The sequence below is a fragment of the Schistocerca cancellata genome, chromosome 7 (genome assembly GCF_023864275.1).
Source record: "Schistocerca cancellata isolate TAMUIC-IGC-003103 chromosome 7, iqSchCanc2.1, whole genome shotgun sequence".
Lineage (NCBI taxonomy): Eukaryota > Metazoa > Arthropoda > Insecta > Orthoptera > Acrididae > Schistocerca > Schistocerca cancellata.
This window is the reverse complement of record NC_064632.1, coordinates 63,208,330-63,224,941: the sequence shown is the minus strand read 5'-3', so window position 1 is coordinate 63,224,941 and position 16,612 is coordinate 63,208,330. Positions and strand designations below refer to the sequence as shown.

Here is a 16,612-nt window from a genome sequence, read left to right as displayed (position 1 = left end):
GGTGCATAGCTCTACTCACAAAATTCTGAGATTCCACGATCTAAAATGAGTCATGATGGTAGTGTTTCTTCTTACATCCTATCCCTGAATGGAAAACAAAGGAGGAAAATCAATCTAATACACAATTTACCTTTTGCCACAACCCTAGATATAGATTTACTGCTGGACATAGTTGCTTTACATTGTGTGGCTGATCATGAATAAATAATCATATGGTGTGAATATAATAGAAGGAAACATTCCACGTGGGGAAAAAAAATATACCTAAAAACAAAGATGATGTGACTTACCAAACGAAAGCGCTGGCACGTCGATAGACACAATCGACGTGCCAGCGCTTTCGTTTGGTAAGTCACATCATCTTTGTTTTTAGATATATAATCACATGGAGTTACACTCTTACAAAGTACCCCTTGAGTGTGAGGTCTCCAAAGGCCAATGTTGTTTATGGCACTCAATGCCCTACATGTTGCCTGCCATGCAACCACAATATTGGATGCTAATGGCAAGAGTGGCTAGGACTGGAGGTACCCAGTGGTGAGCACAGCATGAGACTACAGGGGTAGTTGAACTGCTTAGTCAGTAATTAACTCACAACAGTGCTCTAATTCTAGTGGTTGATTTGATTTTAACAGGAGAGCTAAAACAGCTTAGGTCTAACCCGCCACTGCCCGCGCCAAAACTAGGTTTATTGTGCGGTATCGCTCCCTGTATATCTAGTAAAGCCAACCAGTGCCCTTAAATAGTGCAAGGAGTCCCTCTACCAGTTTTTTGTTAGACACAGTTTCTTCAGGTCTAGTTGTCCCAAAGATTCTGTATCTTTTACTCTCCAGTGCCATGCATTCAAAGGTTAGGTGTGATGCAGTTTCTTCACCCTCGTCACAGATCCTACATTTAGGGTCCTCTTCCATTATACCCATTGTATGTAGATGTTTTTTGAAGTTCCCATGGCCGGTCATCAGTTTGAGTTTGAACTCTTTCCTGTTCAATCCCAGGATTACAGAGCTTCTTTTAAAACATGGCTTGGGCATCATTACCTTACCATGTTTTTGTTTATGGACCTTGGTCCAATATCCTACATGCTTTTTCCTAAGCCAGTTCCATAGTTCTAATTTGATCATAGCCTTGGTGATTGTCAAGACAGGTTCTGGTCCAATAAATGGAGTTGTTGCCCCCATCCTAGCCAATCTACCGGCTTGCCACAGGGCCAGGGACCCTCACTAGGTACACTCTATTGCTTCCCCCTAGCTCCACCAGAGCCCTGTGGCAATCTGAAACAATCTTAGATCTTGTTGCAAGAGCTGCCAATGACTTCAGGGCTGCCTGGCTGTCTGAATAGATGTAGATGCTACGATCATTGTAGCACCTACTCATATTCTCCTCCACACATGCCCTGATTGCAGTAATTTCGGCTTGGAATACAGAGGCCAGTTTCCCTAGAGAGATGCTGCTCTCCAGTCTTGGCTGAAATCTGTACAATCCTGCCCCAGCACCTTGATCTGTTTTCGACCCATTGGTGAACCAAACGATGACCCCCATAAGGTGTCGAACTGTTTTCTCCGACTGCCCCCTACTTCCAATTATTATGTTGTAAGGCTTGTCGAAGCAGTTAGGAGTTATTATATAGAAAGTGGGCATTTCCCCAGCCATACCTATATTTACCTCACTCACTATGTTAGTGTGTGATTCTAGATATCCAAATGAGACCCAGTTTTGGCCAGTTTTAAGTCTGTATGCCTCAGCTGCTGCCTCCATCTTAACCCAAAGGTGAAGTGGAGGTATATCCAGCATGGCTTCCATTCCAGTTGTTGGTGTGCTGCTAATTCTGCCCATTATGGCTAATCAGGCCAATCTCTGCACCTACTTTCTTCCACCACACTATGGCCCCATAGGAAATCCTAGGTCTAACCACTGTGGTGTATATTCAGTGCATACCTCTGGGTCTTAGGCCCCAGTTTTTGCATGAGCCCTCCTAGTACTCACTAAAGTGCTTTTTGCCTTGGAGCAGATGCTCTTAAAATGAGGGGTCCAAGTTAGCTTCTCGTCCAAGGGTACCCCTAGATATTTCATGTCCCCTTCACAGGTAGAGTTTCATCGAAGAGCTCCAGATTACAACTTGCATGCTGAATATGTCTCTTCATAAATGGCACCACAACAGTCTTCTTAGGATTAACTCTCAGATCCTGTTTAATGCACCATTTTTGCACAATGTCCAACCCTCCTTGTGCCATATTCCTTACTGTGTCAGTGAATTTGCCAAGTATTACTATTACAAGGTCATCTGCGTATCCTTGGCAGAAGCATTGTCTGGAATTTAGTTCCTCAATGAGTTCGTTCACCACTAGATTCCCAATAGAGGAGACAAAACTCCTCCTTGTGGGCAGCCTCCAGTGGTCTTAATTACCATCTTTTCATTCATCATGGTAGCCTCTAACTTCCTTCCACTAAGTATGGCTCTGGTCCATCTACATATAGTGGTCCCCAGATCATGCACCTCTGCTGCCCTTACCATGGAATCAAAGGTCGTGTTACCAAAGGCCCCCTCGATATCCAGGAAGATGCAGAGGGCTATTTCTTGGAAGTGAAGTGCTTTTTCCACCTTCCCGACGAGTTGGTAGAGAGCTGTTTCACATGACTTATCTGGTTGGTATGCGTGTTGGTTCAGGTGTAGAGGGACCCTACATAGCCTCCTCTCCCCAACATATGCATTAACCAGTTTTTCCCGTGTTTTGAAAATGAAGGAGGACAGACTGATTGGTCTCATATCCTTTGCCTTGGTATGAATTCTCCCTGGCTTTGAAATGAAGACAACCTTCACTGCCCTCTAAACATTAGTAATGATTCCTACTGCTAAGCTAACCCTAAATAGTCTGCATAGGATTCTTGTAAGCTTTCCTCCTGCCTGTTGCAGGAGTGCTGGAAAAATTCCATCTGGGCCAGGTGACTTGGATGGCTGGAATGTTCCCACCGCCCACTGGATTTTGTTGAAGTTCACACGCTCCTTGGCCAATTCCCAGTCCTCTCTTCGAGTGTCTGAGAACCGTTGTCTCTCTGGGGTCACATACTGGTCTGTGTTATCTGGCAGAGCATATTGAGGAAAGTGAGTTTTGAGGAGCAATTCCAGCATCTCATGTGCTGTCTTTGTATATCCCCCATCCTCCTTCCTCAACGTACCTCCTGGATTAGTTGGTACTCTAGTGAGAATCTTGTGATGTCTGGCTTGTGCAGCCATGCCTTCCACTTCCTCACAGAATGCCTTCCAGGATGCCTCCTTTGCTTGTCTTATTGCAAAGTTGTAACTGACGAGGGCCTCATGATATTTAGCCCATTGTTCTTTGTGTCTCGCAATATTAAACAGTCTCCGTACCTGTTTTCTTTGTGTTTCCAATTTGTTATTCCACCAAGGAACACTCCTATTTGTGCACTTCCTGGTGATTGTGCAGTTGTCTTGATATGAGGTCACTATGGCAGAGGTAACAGCCTCTGCTACTTCCTCAAATTCTACTGGCTTCCTTATCGTGGTTTTAATTTCCGATAAGCCTAAGTCAAGGTCCCTCCTATATGTCTTCCATTTCAACCTTGAATTTAATGTACATGTGGTCCGATGAGGGTGGCTCCAACACCACATGCCATTGTTTGACATAGCTACCCATCGTCATGGAACCAAATGTTATGTCAATTACTTCTTCCCTTCTGCTATTCCTGAATATAGGTTCATTGCCCCTATTCAGGACCTCTAAGTTGTTAGCTAAGAGGAATTCAAGAAGGTACTCACCTCTACTGTTGGTGTCCTTGCTGCCCCACACTAGGTTGTGGGCATTGACGTCACACCCCACCAGCAGTTGGTCACCTTGCCGATGGCAAGTCTCTACCAGTCTCCTCACCTCCAAGGGAGGGGGAGAACTGTCTTCGTAAGGAAGGTATGCTGAGGCCAAGACAATTTCCCTCATGATACGTTCCTCACATTACTGCATTTTGATGGTCACTAAGTCCCTAGAGCAGAAATCCATCATTGGCATGAAAGAAATACCATTTCTAACATAGATGCATGGTCTGGAGTTTCTTAGATTTCTAGCATAGATCAGCTTACCTCCAGTGCATCCGAGGCCCAATACACCCCCTTTGTATAAATAGGGTTCTTGTATCAGGGCCACGTCCACTTCCTGTCTCCCCAGGCAGTGGCTCAGGGCAGCAGAGGCCCCTTTACTGTGCTGCAGATTAATCTGCAGCACCTCCAGGCTCCATCTTACTGCCATCTTTGAGAACCCTGATGGTGACCTGTGAGAACCCTAAAAACAGTTTCAGGTCCTGCTCCCGCATTGCCTTCAGGGACTTCTCACTAACCTCCACCACCAGGGTTCGTCTTTCTGGAGCAACCTTCTGGTTAATCACTCTCCAGTCTGCTGTCGGGACTTTTGGGTTCTGGGCCCCTAGTTTCCTGAAGAGAGTCTTGGGAGAGACTTCCTTAAGGATCTTGGGTACTCATAATGATATCTTTGTGGTCTTAAGAAGCTCCGTTGCCATATTGACCAGCAGCTTCGCATCTTCTCACGGGGATATCATGGGCACCTTGTCCTTGAGCCATTCTACTGTCTGCACCCCCTCACAGACAAAAATGAGTGCACCACGGTCTAAATAGTCCCTCCGGAAGTTGGGACCTGGGTCAGCGTCCCCCCCCAATCTTTTCAAAGAGGGCCATCTGTACTAGTTCCTCCTGCTGCGAGGTAATGGCCACCAGTGGATACCCTTCCTGGAAAACTGCCATCCTAAAAACCAAGACTGCAGTACTATAGGTCTGTTTCCCTATTTCTTGCCTCAGTTTTTTCTGGACTCGCTTATCCAGGGAGGAGGGAGTCTTTGATTCCTCCCGTATTTGATTACGACCTATCTTTGACGTTGTGGGGGTCTGCGTGTCCTCTTCAATGTGAGACAGTTTTTTCCTGGGTGTCTCGGGTTCTAGTCCCTTTACTTCCCTCCATATGTGTTTAGGAAGCCATTCTTTTCCTTCCTTTTCCCTCTGTTCCCTGAGTAGCTTCCTCCTTTGGGCCCCATACAAGCCTTTGATCTTAATCTGGTCTAGCTTCTCGGTTACAGTTCCCACTTCTGGCTCAGGTCTATACCCTGATTTAGTAGTGGAAGTGCCTTCCATCGGTTCAGTCCCCGATGTTTGGGTATCTGAGGTCTCAATTTGGCCCTCTTTTCCTTTTTTGTAATTGTGTCCATGTTGGTCCCATGAGATTTGGGGATCCAGAAGGCCCACACCACGAATACCCCACGCGGTGTAAGGCTAATTACTCAGGGAGGTCGCCTGGTATCCCTGAGGCTCTGTTTGCGACACATCTTCCCATGTGCCATGCACCCCTCAGCATGGATCGCATCACACCTTGGGTTGGGTTAGGGAATAGGGTAGGACTAGGAGTGGATAGGGAAGAGGGGACATTGTGGGACACTCTTAGTCTGATCCATCGGCTGAGGCCTTTCCGGCAGTAGGTCCTCTACCTTCATCATAGCCCTCAGCTTCCCGCGGAAATGCAAGCCTTTCCACCGGCACGGACAGTGCTTCGTCAAGGTGGTGTCCCCCAGAGAGGAGTTCTAGTGGTACTGATACAAAGCAGAGCAATGCCAATGATAAACAAGGCGAACATTGCGTTATATGTACAACAATAGCTGGCGAAGTTTGCATTTCATCAGAAAGGAACCCAAGGAATTTCACAGACCCTGAAAGAAGCAGCAGATAAAATATTAGCATTTCTGCAAGATGAGTCAGTGAAATATGCGGTGTCATATATGCTCGATTATGCTGACAGGGTACTTGAGGAGTACAATGATGAGAATACGTGCTTACCAAGTGAAAGGATATTGAAACAAGTGTCAAGCCATGTAGTTAATCATCCTTGTTGTACAGGGAGCCACAAATCCCATCTCCAGTGAAATGTAAAGGACAATTGTTGTCCAAGAAGTGGATACTAAACATAATTATGTACTTGGATGCACACACACACACACACACACACACACACACACACACAGTATGGGCCTACTATGTTATACATGTCAAATTGCACCCAACATAGATAATAGTGATTTCAAGGTGAGCAGTGGATGGTTGCATAACTTCAAACAGTGCTGTAGAATTGGATGATGTAAGATAATGAAATTTCAAACAAAGTGTCAGCCTGATGATGCACAGCAAACTGCAGAATTGGCACAAAAATTTATAGAGGAGATGTACAAACTTATCCCATTAATCAGTAAGGAATTTATTTTCAACTCTGACCATTTGAGATTTGAAGAGAAAATACATATCTGGAAATTAGAGATATTAAGAGGGTTGTATCAAGATCAGCTAACATCAATGCCTTAATGCATTCATATATAATTATGCTAAATATGAATTATTCTTGTGTGCATCATCTTGTAAGGGCAGTAGGAAGTATCTACATCACAGCAAGCAAGAGTGGGAAAATGGGCATAATAGAACTAAAACTATCATATACTTTTGAACATAGCCAGTCAAAATAACTTGCTTTTGGTCGATTCCTGGTCTGTGTATAAAAATTGTATTGCCTTAAGCAAACTATCCCTCCTGAAAAGTGTATGACATTGCAGTTAATACCACCTGGAACCACTGGACAAATTCAGCTTCTGGATGTTTGTTTTTTCTGTACCTACAAATCATATCATTGCACTATCTGCAGCTAAACTTTAAAGGATAGCAGTTTCACAAAAAGCTCCATGACAGACTGATTCACATTCCATTGCATGCCATCACATTCCATCAGTTCTTGTCATCCTGTTACAGCAATATAATTCTCTATGCATTCTTTAAGAGTGGATACCTAGCTGAACGTCCTGCACAATCTGTAACTTCCAAGGAGTTCGCCTTCGGTTTTGATGGTGGGAACTTTTGTGACCGCTGTGGCATACCATTTTTCATTCGTTGTTCATAGTGCAAATTAATGGTTGGTTTTGAATAGTTCTTGAATGTCGACAATGGCCATTATGTGAAGTGTAATACATACAGCCCATAGAAGGATGATTTCTGCACCTCCTGGACACTCAAGTTCTGTCGCCCTTCTGATGCATTTGGTGAGTCAGTAGAAGCTAATATTATTGCTGTCATAACTGTTAACACAATACTTCCGAACGGGCCTTACTAAAGCCTGAGCTTGTGACCTCGCACTCAAGGGGTTCCTTGTTCGACAACCTTGAACTTGATTACAAAGCATATGCCACTGTTTGATACATCATAAATGATAAACTATGAGTAAACAAAGTGCTTAAGAAGCGTTCTGTACTTCTACACTTGTCATTCAAGAACTGCAGTCCATTTTTATCAGTACCAAGAAATTTTGTTGGGGAAAAATTGAAGGTACCTGCATAGACCTACACTTACTTTAATCATCAGGAGTTCTAACAAATTTCCTTACTGTAAACCAAGCTGAATGATTTCAGTAACCATACAAGAAAATTCAATTCAACTTTATTATTACCAGTACCTCTGATTACATCAAAGAGATAATTTACGTATTCAGCTACATGTAAGCAAATATAAAAATACTCAAAGGTGAGAAAGTATTTTTGTTCTTGTGTGAGCGCCAAATGATAAACTTTAATGCATTACAAATATGTATGATAAAAAGTAGCTATTTCCATGGTATCTTTGTAATATTTCATTAAAATAGCAACATATTATAAAATCTCAGATTCATCAAAAAACCATTAGTATGAGTGATATCCCTGCCTTTAAAAGAGAATATAGAATTTAAAAACCTTCATGACACTGAGTAATTCTTTTGTCAGTATATTTTCAGTTTAATTTCTACATCACAGCAGTATAATTGCACTGCAGTTAATAATTGTTGTTGTTGTTGTTGCTGCTGCTGCTGCTGCTGCTGCTGCTGTTGTCTTCAGTCTAAACTGCCATGTGCATGAAGCACATAGTAACTACAAAATTGTTAGATGGAATTGCTGTGTAGTGCTTCGCTTCAGGAGGAAAAATTCTTTGTACTGCCAGTAGGTATAGAAGTACAGAGCAGTATCCTAGCTTTTGTAACTATTAGTTCCTTATTAGTTTAGAAAGGAAGGACAGGTCTCTCAGACAACAGAATGGGAGGGTACCACCTGCCTTGCAGATGAGTTTTCCATTGTCCCTCCCATCCAGCAGTCTTCCCTTCCTTTCTAAACTTCCCAAATCTCTTTCTTCTCAGAGGAAAGAATGAATAGTCACAAATGCTGGATAGTTTCTTGTAGTTTTCTCTTTATCTATTGGCAGTACTAAGACTTTCAACACTTGAAGGTAATTGATGGCCAGCCATTATGTCTCAGTTTTTATAATTTACTCAAGTGAGTTTAACTTCAGTTCATGTAATATGTAGGTTAAATTATTTTCTGAACCACTAGGAATATATCAGTTTGCGAATATTAACAAAGTTAATGGAAAACACAAGTAGTATTCTGGTTGTGTGTTGTGTTGCAGGTGGTGGAACTGATTCCTGGAGGAAGCAAGATACATGTAAGGAATGACACAAAACATCAGTACTTGGACAGCCTAGCACAGTACCGTCTTGCAACCAGTGTCCGGGATGAGGTTGATCATTTCCTGAAGGGCCTTAATGAACTCATACCTGACAACTTGCTCAGCATATTTGATGAAAATGAACTGGAGGTATGACACAGGAATTACATTATTGATTAGTACCACTGAGAACCTCTTCCACACTTTTTCCCTCTCCTCCAATAGTAGTTTCAGTAAAATGTGTAGATGAGAACTGTTCATCCACCATGTGCTGAAATCTTATGCATAACATGGTCTGAACATCAATTAGCCTGTGTCCTCTTTGCAGCAGCTGCACGTTTTTCACTCTCCCCTCAGCCTACCTACTCATGTGTTACTTTTTTGTTCTTACATAAGGCTTATTTTTTTCTTCTTACGTAAGGCCTCCATTTTGCTAGTTTCAGGTCTTTCTACTTCTCCTTCTTTGCATTTGGTATTCATCAGCAAGTCTGTTACAGTTTTTCTCATTATAATTCAACGTTTTACCAAGGTTCACCACCTTGGCTTCATGAAGCGGCCCATGTTAACCTTAGCCTTCATTCACTTCCTAAGGACACTACTCCAACCTTGGTCTATCGCATGGAACTTCGCGATAGTACCTTTGTATACACTGAAGGCTCTCGGACTGACCGTGGGGTCGAGTTTGCCTTCATCATTGACACCTGCGTCTTTAGATATCAGCTTCTGGCACACTCCTCAGTATTTACAGCCAAGCTCTTTGCCTTGTATCAGGCTACAGAGTACATCAGGCGACACAGCCTTTTCAATTGTGTCCTCTGCTCAGACTCCCTCAGTGCCCTTCACAGTCTACGTGTGCGGTACGCCGCCCACTCTTGGTGGAGCCAGTGTGGTGTTTCTGTGGGTTCCTGGTCATGTCTGTCTGCCATGAAACAAGGCTGCTGACGCTGCTGCCAAAGCTGTGGTCCTAGTCCCGCAGCCTGTGATTACCTATATTCCCTTCGATGATCTCTGTATTGCCATCTGTCAGGAGGTGGTGTAGCTTTGGCATCGTCAATGGTCCTCCCTTCAGGGGAATAATCTCTGGCTTATTGAGCCTCTCCCAGAAACTTGGATGACCTCCTCTCTGCCCTCCCACTGAGAGGAGGTTATTTTAACTCAGCTGCGTACTGGGCACTGCCTTTTTAGCCATCGTCATTTGTGAAGTGGCGCTACCACACCACTTTGTACATATGCGCCCAAATTTCAACTGTCTGCCACTTCCTGGTGGAATGTTCATTTTTTGACCTTTTACATTCCCGTTTGGGTTTGCCGTCTGAGTTACTGGCCATTTTAGCAAATGACGCATGGGCGGTTGACGACGTTTTACTTTTTATCCGCCAAAGCAATATGTTGAAGGCCATTTAATTTTTAGTTTTGGACCTCCATTTCTGTATAGTGTCTTTTTCAATCCTTTTTCCACATGCCTGTTTTTAGCTTTCTTCTATTATGTCAGTTGGGATTGATGTATGGTCATTTTTTAACTCCTCTCTGTCTTCGAGTTCTGTAGTTTTGACTTGAGCGCGTATGACACCATTTTTGCGCCCTAAAACAAAACAAAACAAACCAAAACAAAACAAACACTATATGAAGCAAATCTTAACAGATGTAATATGAAAGAGTATAACCCAATATCCACACCACTAGAATGTAACCAAGTGCTCACTCATTACATGTGTCCAAAAACAGAACAGGAACAAGAAGCTATGAAGAACATACTCTATTGTGAAGCAATACTAAATTTAATGTATGCTCTGTTAGGAATAAGGCCAGACCAAGCTTAATCAGTAGCGATTGGCAGTCATTTTTGTAACAATCTGAGCATGCCACACAGGCAAGCTGCCAAAAGAATCTTTAGATATCTAAAAGGAAACAACGATGTGAAGCTATTGTTTTTGAAAGCAGATGACTGCAGCATAATAGGTTACTGTGATAGACTATGTTGGAGATTCCTAAGACAGGAAGTCAACAACTGGATATCTGTTAAGATCTCAAGGAGCAGTAATATCATGGCAACGTAATAAACAGCCTACCATAGCCTTGTGCACAACTGAAGCACAATATTTGTCCATGACCTCAGCATCTCAGGAGGTTCTATGGCTTCAAAGGTTAGATACTGAAATATCTCCAAACCCCAAGAAGGATCCTATGAAACTATTATGTGACAACAAAGCACCAATTGACTTATCTAAGACTAGTGGCTACAAGAGTTGAACCAAACATATAAACACAAGACATCACTTTATAGGGAAAAAATAGATTCAGCGCAAGTTGCTATGGGTTGGACATGATGATAAAACCTGTGCCACAGTCTCACCATAATTTGCTGATTCAAGAGCCTGGATTGAAAATCAATTTTTTAAAGACATGATTCTAGGGCTGTGTAAGAATTAAGACTCTATGCCTTGATTGTGTTTATATCTTTTGCATAGCTGTGGACACCATTATTCTTTGTTCTGTGGATTATATAATACAATAATTTGTGTAACTGTGTTTGATATGTTAATGTGTACAATAAATCTTACAGTTACAATCAGATACCACCAGCAAATTACCCTGCTAACAAAATAATTACTCAAAAGGTACAAGAAATGACAGGTACATTGGTCAGTACACCGGTGTCCACAGTTGGCTTCGAAAAAACAGAAGTGGAATTATGAAAACTTTGGGAAGAACTTGATAAAACCAAAGAGGAATTAAATAAACTGAAATTTGATAAAAGTAATGGGTTTTCACCAGAACTTCTGGAGGAATTAAATTTAGGTGGAGGGACCAGCTTTTTAAGTGTAAGCCAGAAGGCTATCTTCACCCCACGTACTTCTTAAGAGTATTTTCGAGATTGTTACTCAAACGCTGGAACAATAACAAAAGAACTGATTTCATTTTAAGTCATTTAGAAGTGACTGCTGCCAAATGGGGAAGAGCTCATTTGGGGGAACACTCTTCCTGGAATGACTTTCAGGAGAAATGTAAAAAGAAATATTGTTAGAGTCAGCCAGCACCTAAGAGAACTGACATTAGAATTAGTAGACCCGAGGTATTACAACAATAGTCGGGATACGTGCAAGAAGTATATCAAATGATATTTGACTAGGTCACAATATCTAGACAAACCCCTGGAGGAGAGATATTTGGTCAAAATGTTAGGTAGAAGGTTGCTTTCCCCTGTAAGAAGAGAAATTTGGTATAAGAGGTGGCTAGCAGTAAGTGATCTATTAACTTTCATGGAAGGATTAGATATATTAAATAAGAAACAGGTATATTACACACAGAATGATAACAGAGTTTTAGAAAATCAGGAAAGAAATCATTATCTCTCCAGGTTTCCATGCTGGAATGAAAGTAAATTTTGCAAAGTAAGGAAGCATAGTAACTCTAATCAAGATAACCAAAAGGTACTCAGTTGCAGGTGGTTGCATCATACAGTCTGAATAATCAGGCATTCATAGCCATTCATAATAAAGCATAGGTTCTGGGATATCAGTTTTAGTGATTCAGTTCTCAGAAAACAGCAGACACTCTGGAACAGGGGCCAGGCTGTAGGATATGACAGTGACAGCCTAGGTCCATCTAAGGAGAAATTCGTGGCTTTAACATAACAGTGTCAACATGAGATTAGTTACTAGAGGAAGAAAATAAAGAAAAGGAAGACATAACTTGCATGATCATGTGTGGAAATATCTTTGAAGTGAAAGTGGAAATACATTTAGATTCAGGCAGTGAAATATCAATTATATCCCAGAAATTAATGTCAATTCTTCAAAGGATTGGATTATATATAGTGGGTATTACGGGAAATAAAGGAAGGTTGATAAAGGAAGAAATGTGATTGCCAATAAACTTAAATGATTATATTTGTATCAAATATTACAAATAGTGTCTGGCGTGACTTTTTGATGTATTACTGGCACTATATTTGCTTTTGAATTACAGAGCATCTTTAGATTTCAAGAGTAACGTCATTATCATTGTCCTCTTCATATTTAAGGTGGTCTTCACTGACATGACAGTTGCGTATGCTGCACTTGTTGAAAGATTTAACAGTAATGCCTTCTCTCACTCTAGACCATGACTGTCTTATCCATTGACACACTTGTTTGATTGTAAGTCATTTTAAAGCTCTATTCAGCGTAAATTCACACTGGGTTTCATCCATCATCCATTTGGTCAATTACTCTCTCATATACATTCTGGGTTTGTAACAGCAGGGCGGGAGGGAGACAGAGTTAACAAGCTTGTGAATCACTGCAACACATGTTCATCGCATGCGTGCACTGGTGCTTCCAGTTGAATTCGTTGTTGCCAGATAGAGATATTATTCCTGGAGATAGAGATATTATTCCTGCAGCACCGAATATATGGCCATTTTTAAGACTGATGGTAATGTTAAATCAAACAATGGACATTTTTATATTAGTTTTGAGTACAAGATGCACCTCCATTTTGGAGGCAATATTTCAAAGAAAAAAACTGCATATTATAGTCTGTAAAATACTGTGTGTCACATTAAATTGCTAACAGCTTTACGGGTGGGGCTCCTCTCTATACAGCCTAGATCTCGCAAGCTGATTTATCTTGTGTTTTCGGATGGAGTCTCCCAACCTAACAGCTGAACTCTCACCAGTGATGACATCTGGTGATGGTGTGCTGAACTATATTGTTGGATGTTTGTGTAGTTTGCTGACAGCATCTGTAACGGCTCTTCTGAAACATATTTTTTCTTATAATTGCTGCATTTGATTCTTCTCTCCATCTGCCTTCTGTCTGCAGACAAACATCACAATTTGACAGTATACCATAAATTCAAGTATAATCTAGGTTAAACTTTTCTTCAGTGATGTCTCGTGATGTTATTGTGTTGTGAAACATGTCACCAGCATGTAGCTCACTCCTTTCAAACAGCACCAAGGGAGCTGTTGATCCTAATGTATCCATCTAGCAAATGGGTTACTATGAATAGTGTTAAATTTGTCAGTTGTGAGACATTACTTGGAGATTTGGAGTTTAACCCTGTACTCTGTTGCATAGTCTGATGATCAGTAACATTTCTTCTCCTTGGTGGCAAAAGCCAATAGATGAAAAACTGTGCACTACTGGATTTCAAAGCAACTAAATCTGATTGTATGTGCAGGGGTAGTGATTAGATTCTGGAAGGAACACAGACACTTTATTCAGTGCAAAATTATCATGCAGTTCTAGAAATGCTTGTCTGTAATTCCACTAAGTTGCCAGTTTAGTTTATGCTTGTCAAGCATGACCATAAATGTTGTGATCTTTGCAGTTACTCTTTGTACTGGTGCTCTGACCACTGTCTGCACCCTGCTTGGCCATTCTTTGGAGTGACGCTCATTCTCCGATGGTATGTTTCATATCTGCGCCACACCAAGCATTCTATCCACCAACTGCTGCGATCTTCAGCCATTGTGCGTGAAGTCCTTGCCTTTTGGGACAGGCCTCCCACATTGGACACATGAGGTGCTCAAGGTGTGCTGTGTTCTCTGTGGGAATGGTCAGGTGTTTACTCCTGCGTCTGCTACTGTTGGGCCTGTCTAGTGTTGTGTCATCTCGAGTCTGTGGTGTCTGGTGCTCAGTCTAAGGGCAGTTTTATTGGTCTCCACTCCCATTTCTATTCATCTCAATGTGGTCTCTGTTGCTTTTCAGAAGCATGATCTCAATGGATTCTTTTGTGACACTTCCCGGTATCTTTGGGACTGTATCACAACCTTGGTGTCATTACAGTGCTCTGCTATTGTTGAATTGGTTGCCTGCTTAAGTCTGGTATGCCTCTGATGTCCTTTATACATGATGTCCACAGTGCTGGTGGTCTGGCTGATGTGTGACATCCCAAACTGGCATGGTATGTTTTTATTTTTTAATACTAGTGTTCCATAGTCCCAGATCTTTCTTTATATTCCCAAAAAGTGCCCCAATTTTAGTGGGTGGGCAAAATACACTTTTGATGCTCTTTTTTAATAGAATCCTGCTGATTTTGGCAGAGATTGATCCAGCATATGGCAAATATGCCACCTTCTTCATCTCTTCTTGTTCCTCATGAATGCCTTCTGAATATCTCTGGAAGAGTATCCATGTTTGCAGAACATGTGTCTGTGTATGTTGTCTACTTTACTTATTTATTTATTTATTTATTTATTGTTCCGTGGGACCAAATTAAGGAGAAGTCTCCATGGTCATGGAATGAGTCAATACATGAAATTATAACACAATAGTAGAAACGGATAAAATGAAATATAAAAAAACATATTCAGGCGACAAGTCATAAGTTTAAATAAAGAAAATCAACAATGTAACACTGGAATTTGCTTAATTTTTTAGCTCTTCCAGGAGCTCCTCGACAGAATAGAAGGAGTGAGCCATGAGGAAACTCTTCAGTTTACACTTAAAAGAGTTTGGGCTACTGCTAAGATTTTTGAGTTCTTGTGGTAGCTTATTGAAAATGGATGCAGCAGAATACTGCACTTCTTTCTGCACAAGAGTCAAGGAAGTGCATTCCACATGCAAATTTGATTTCTGCCTAGTATTAACTGAGTGAAAGCTGCTAACTCTTGGGAATAGGCTAATATTGCTAACAACAAACGACATTAAAGAAAACATGTACTGTGAGGGCAATGTCAGAATTCCCAGACTATTGAATAGGGAACGACGAGGTTCTCGAACTTACACCACATATAGCTCGAACAGCCTGTTTTTGAGCCAAAAATACCCTTTTTGAATCAGAAGAATTACCCCAAAAAATAATACCATACGACATAAGCGAATGAAAATATGCAAAGTAGACTACTTTTCGTGTTGAACTGTCACTTATTTCAGATACTGTTGTAATGGTAAATAAAGCAGCATTTAGTTTCTGAACAGGATCCTGGTCATGGGCTTTCCACAACAACTTACTATCTATCCGAATGCCTAGGATAGGCTCTAGAAGAGCGTAGCGTTCCAAAGGATTGGAAAAGGGCACAGGTCATCCCCGTTTTCAAGAAGGGACGTCGAACAGATGTGCAGAACTATAGACCTATATCTCTAACGTCGATGAGTTGTAGAATTTTGGAACACACATTGTGTTCGAGTATAATGACTTTTCTGGAGACTATAAATCTACTCTGTAGGAATCAGCATGGGTTTCGAAAAAGACGGTCATGTGAAACCCAGCTCGCGGTATTCGTCCACGAGACTCAGAGGGCCATAGACATGGGTTCACAGGTAGATGCCGTGTTTCTTGACTTCCGCAAGGCGTTCGATACAGTTCCCCACAGTCGTTTAATAAACAAAGTAAGAGCATATGGACTATCAGACCAATTGTGTGATTGGATTGAGGAGTTCCTAGATAACAGGACGCAGCATGTTATTCCCAATGGAGAGAAGTCTTCCGAAGTAAGAGTAATTTCAGGTGTGCCGCAGGGCAGTGTCATAGGACCGTTGCTATTCACAATATACATAAATGACCTGGTGGATGACATCGGAAGTTCACTGAGGCTTTTTGCAGATGATGCTGTGGTGTATCGAGAGGTTGTAACAATGGAAAATTGTACTGAAATGCAGGAGGATCTGCAGCGAATTGACGCATGGTGCAGGGAATGGCAACTGAATCTCAATGTAGACAAGTGTAATGTGCTGCGAATACACAGAAAGATAGATCCTTTATCATTTAGCTACAAAATAGCAGGTCAGCAACTGGAAGCAGTTAATACCATAAATTATCTGGGAGTACGCATTAGGAGTGATTTAAAATGGAATGATCATACAATGTTGATTGTCGGTAAAGCAGATGCCAGACTGAGATTCATTGGAAGAATCCTAAGGAAATGCAATCCGAAAACAAAGGAAGTAGGTTACAGTACGCTTGTTCGCCCACTGCTTGAATACTGCTCAGCAGTGTGGGATCCGTACCAGATAGGGTTGATACAAGACATAGAGAAGATCCAATGGAGAGCAGCGCGCTTCGTTACAGGATCATTTAGTAATCGCGAAAGCGTTAAGGAGATGATAGATAAACTCCAGTGGAAGACTCTGCAGGAGAGACGCTCAGTAGCTCGGTACGGGCTT

At 41.7% G+C, this 16,612-nt stretch overlaps 1 protein-coding gene across 1 annotated transcript in view; it reads left to right on the top strand.

Annotated features, from left to right (window-relative positions):
* LOC126092644 (apoptosis-resistant E3 ubiquitin protein ligase 1) overlaps positions 1-16,612 on the top strand; it is a 200,254-nt gene that overhangs the window by 166,455 nt on the left and 17,187 nt on the right. Inside the window, exon 15 of the mRNA XM_049908367.1 lies at positions 8,480-8,668. Within this exon, the coding sequence (XP_049764324.1) occupies positions 8,480-8,668 (189 nt within the window). The remainder of the gene's footprint in view (positions 1-8,479; positions 8,669-16,612) is intronic.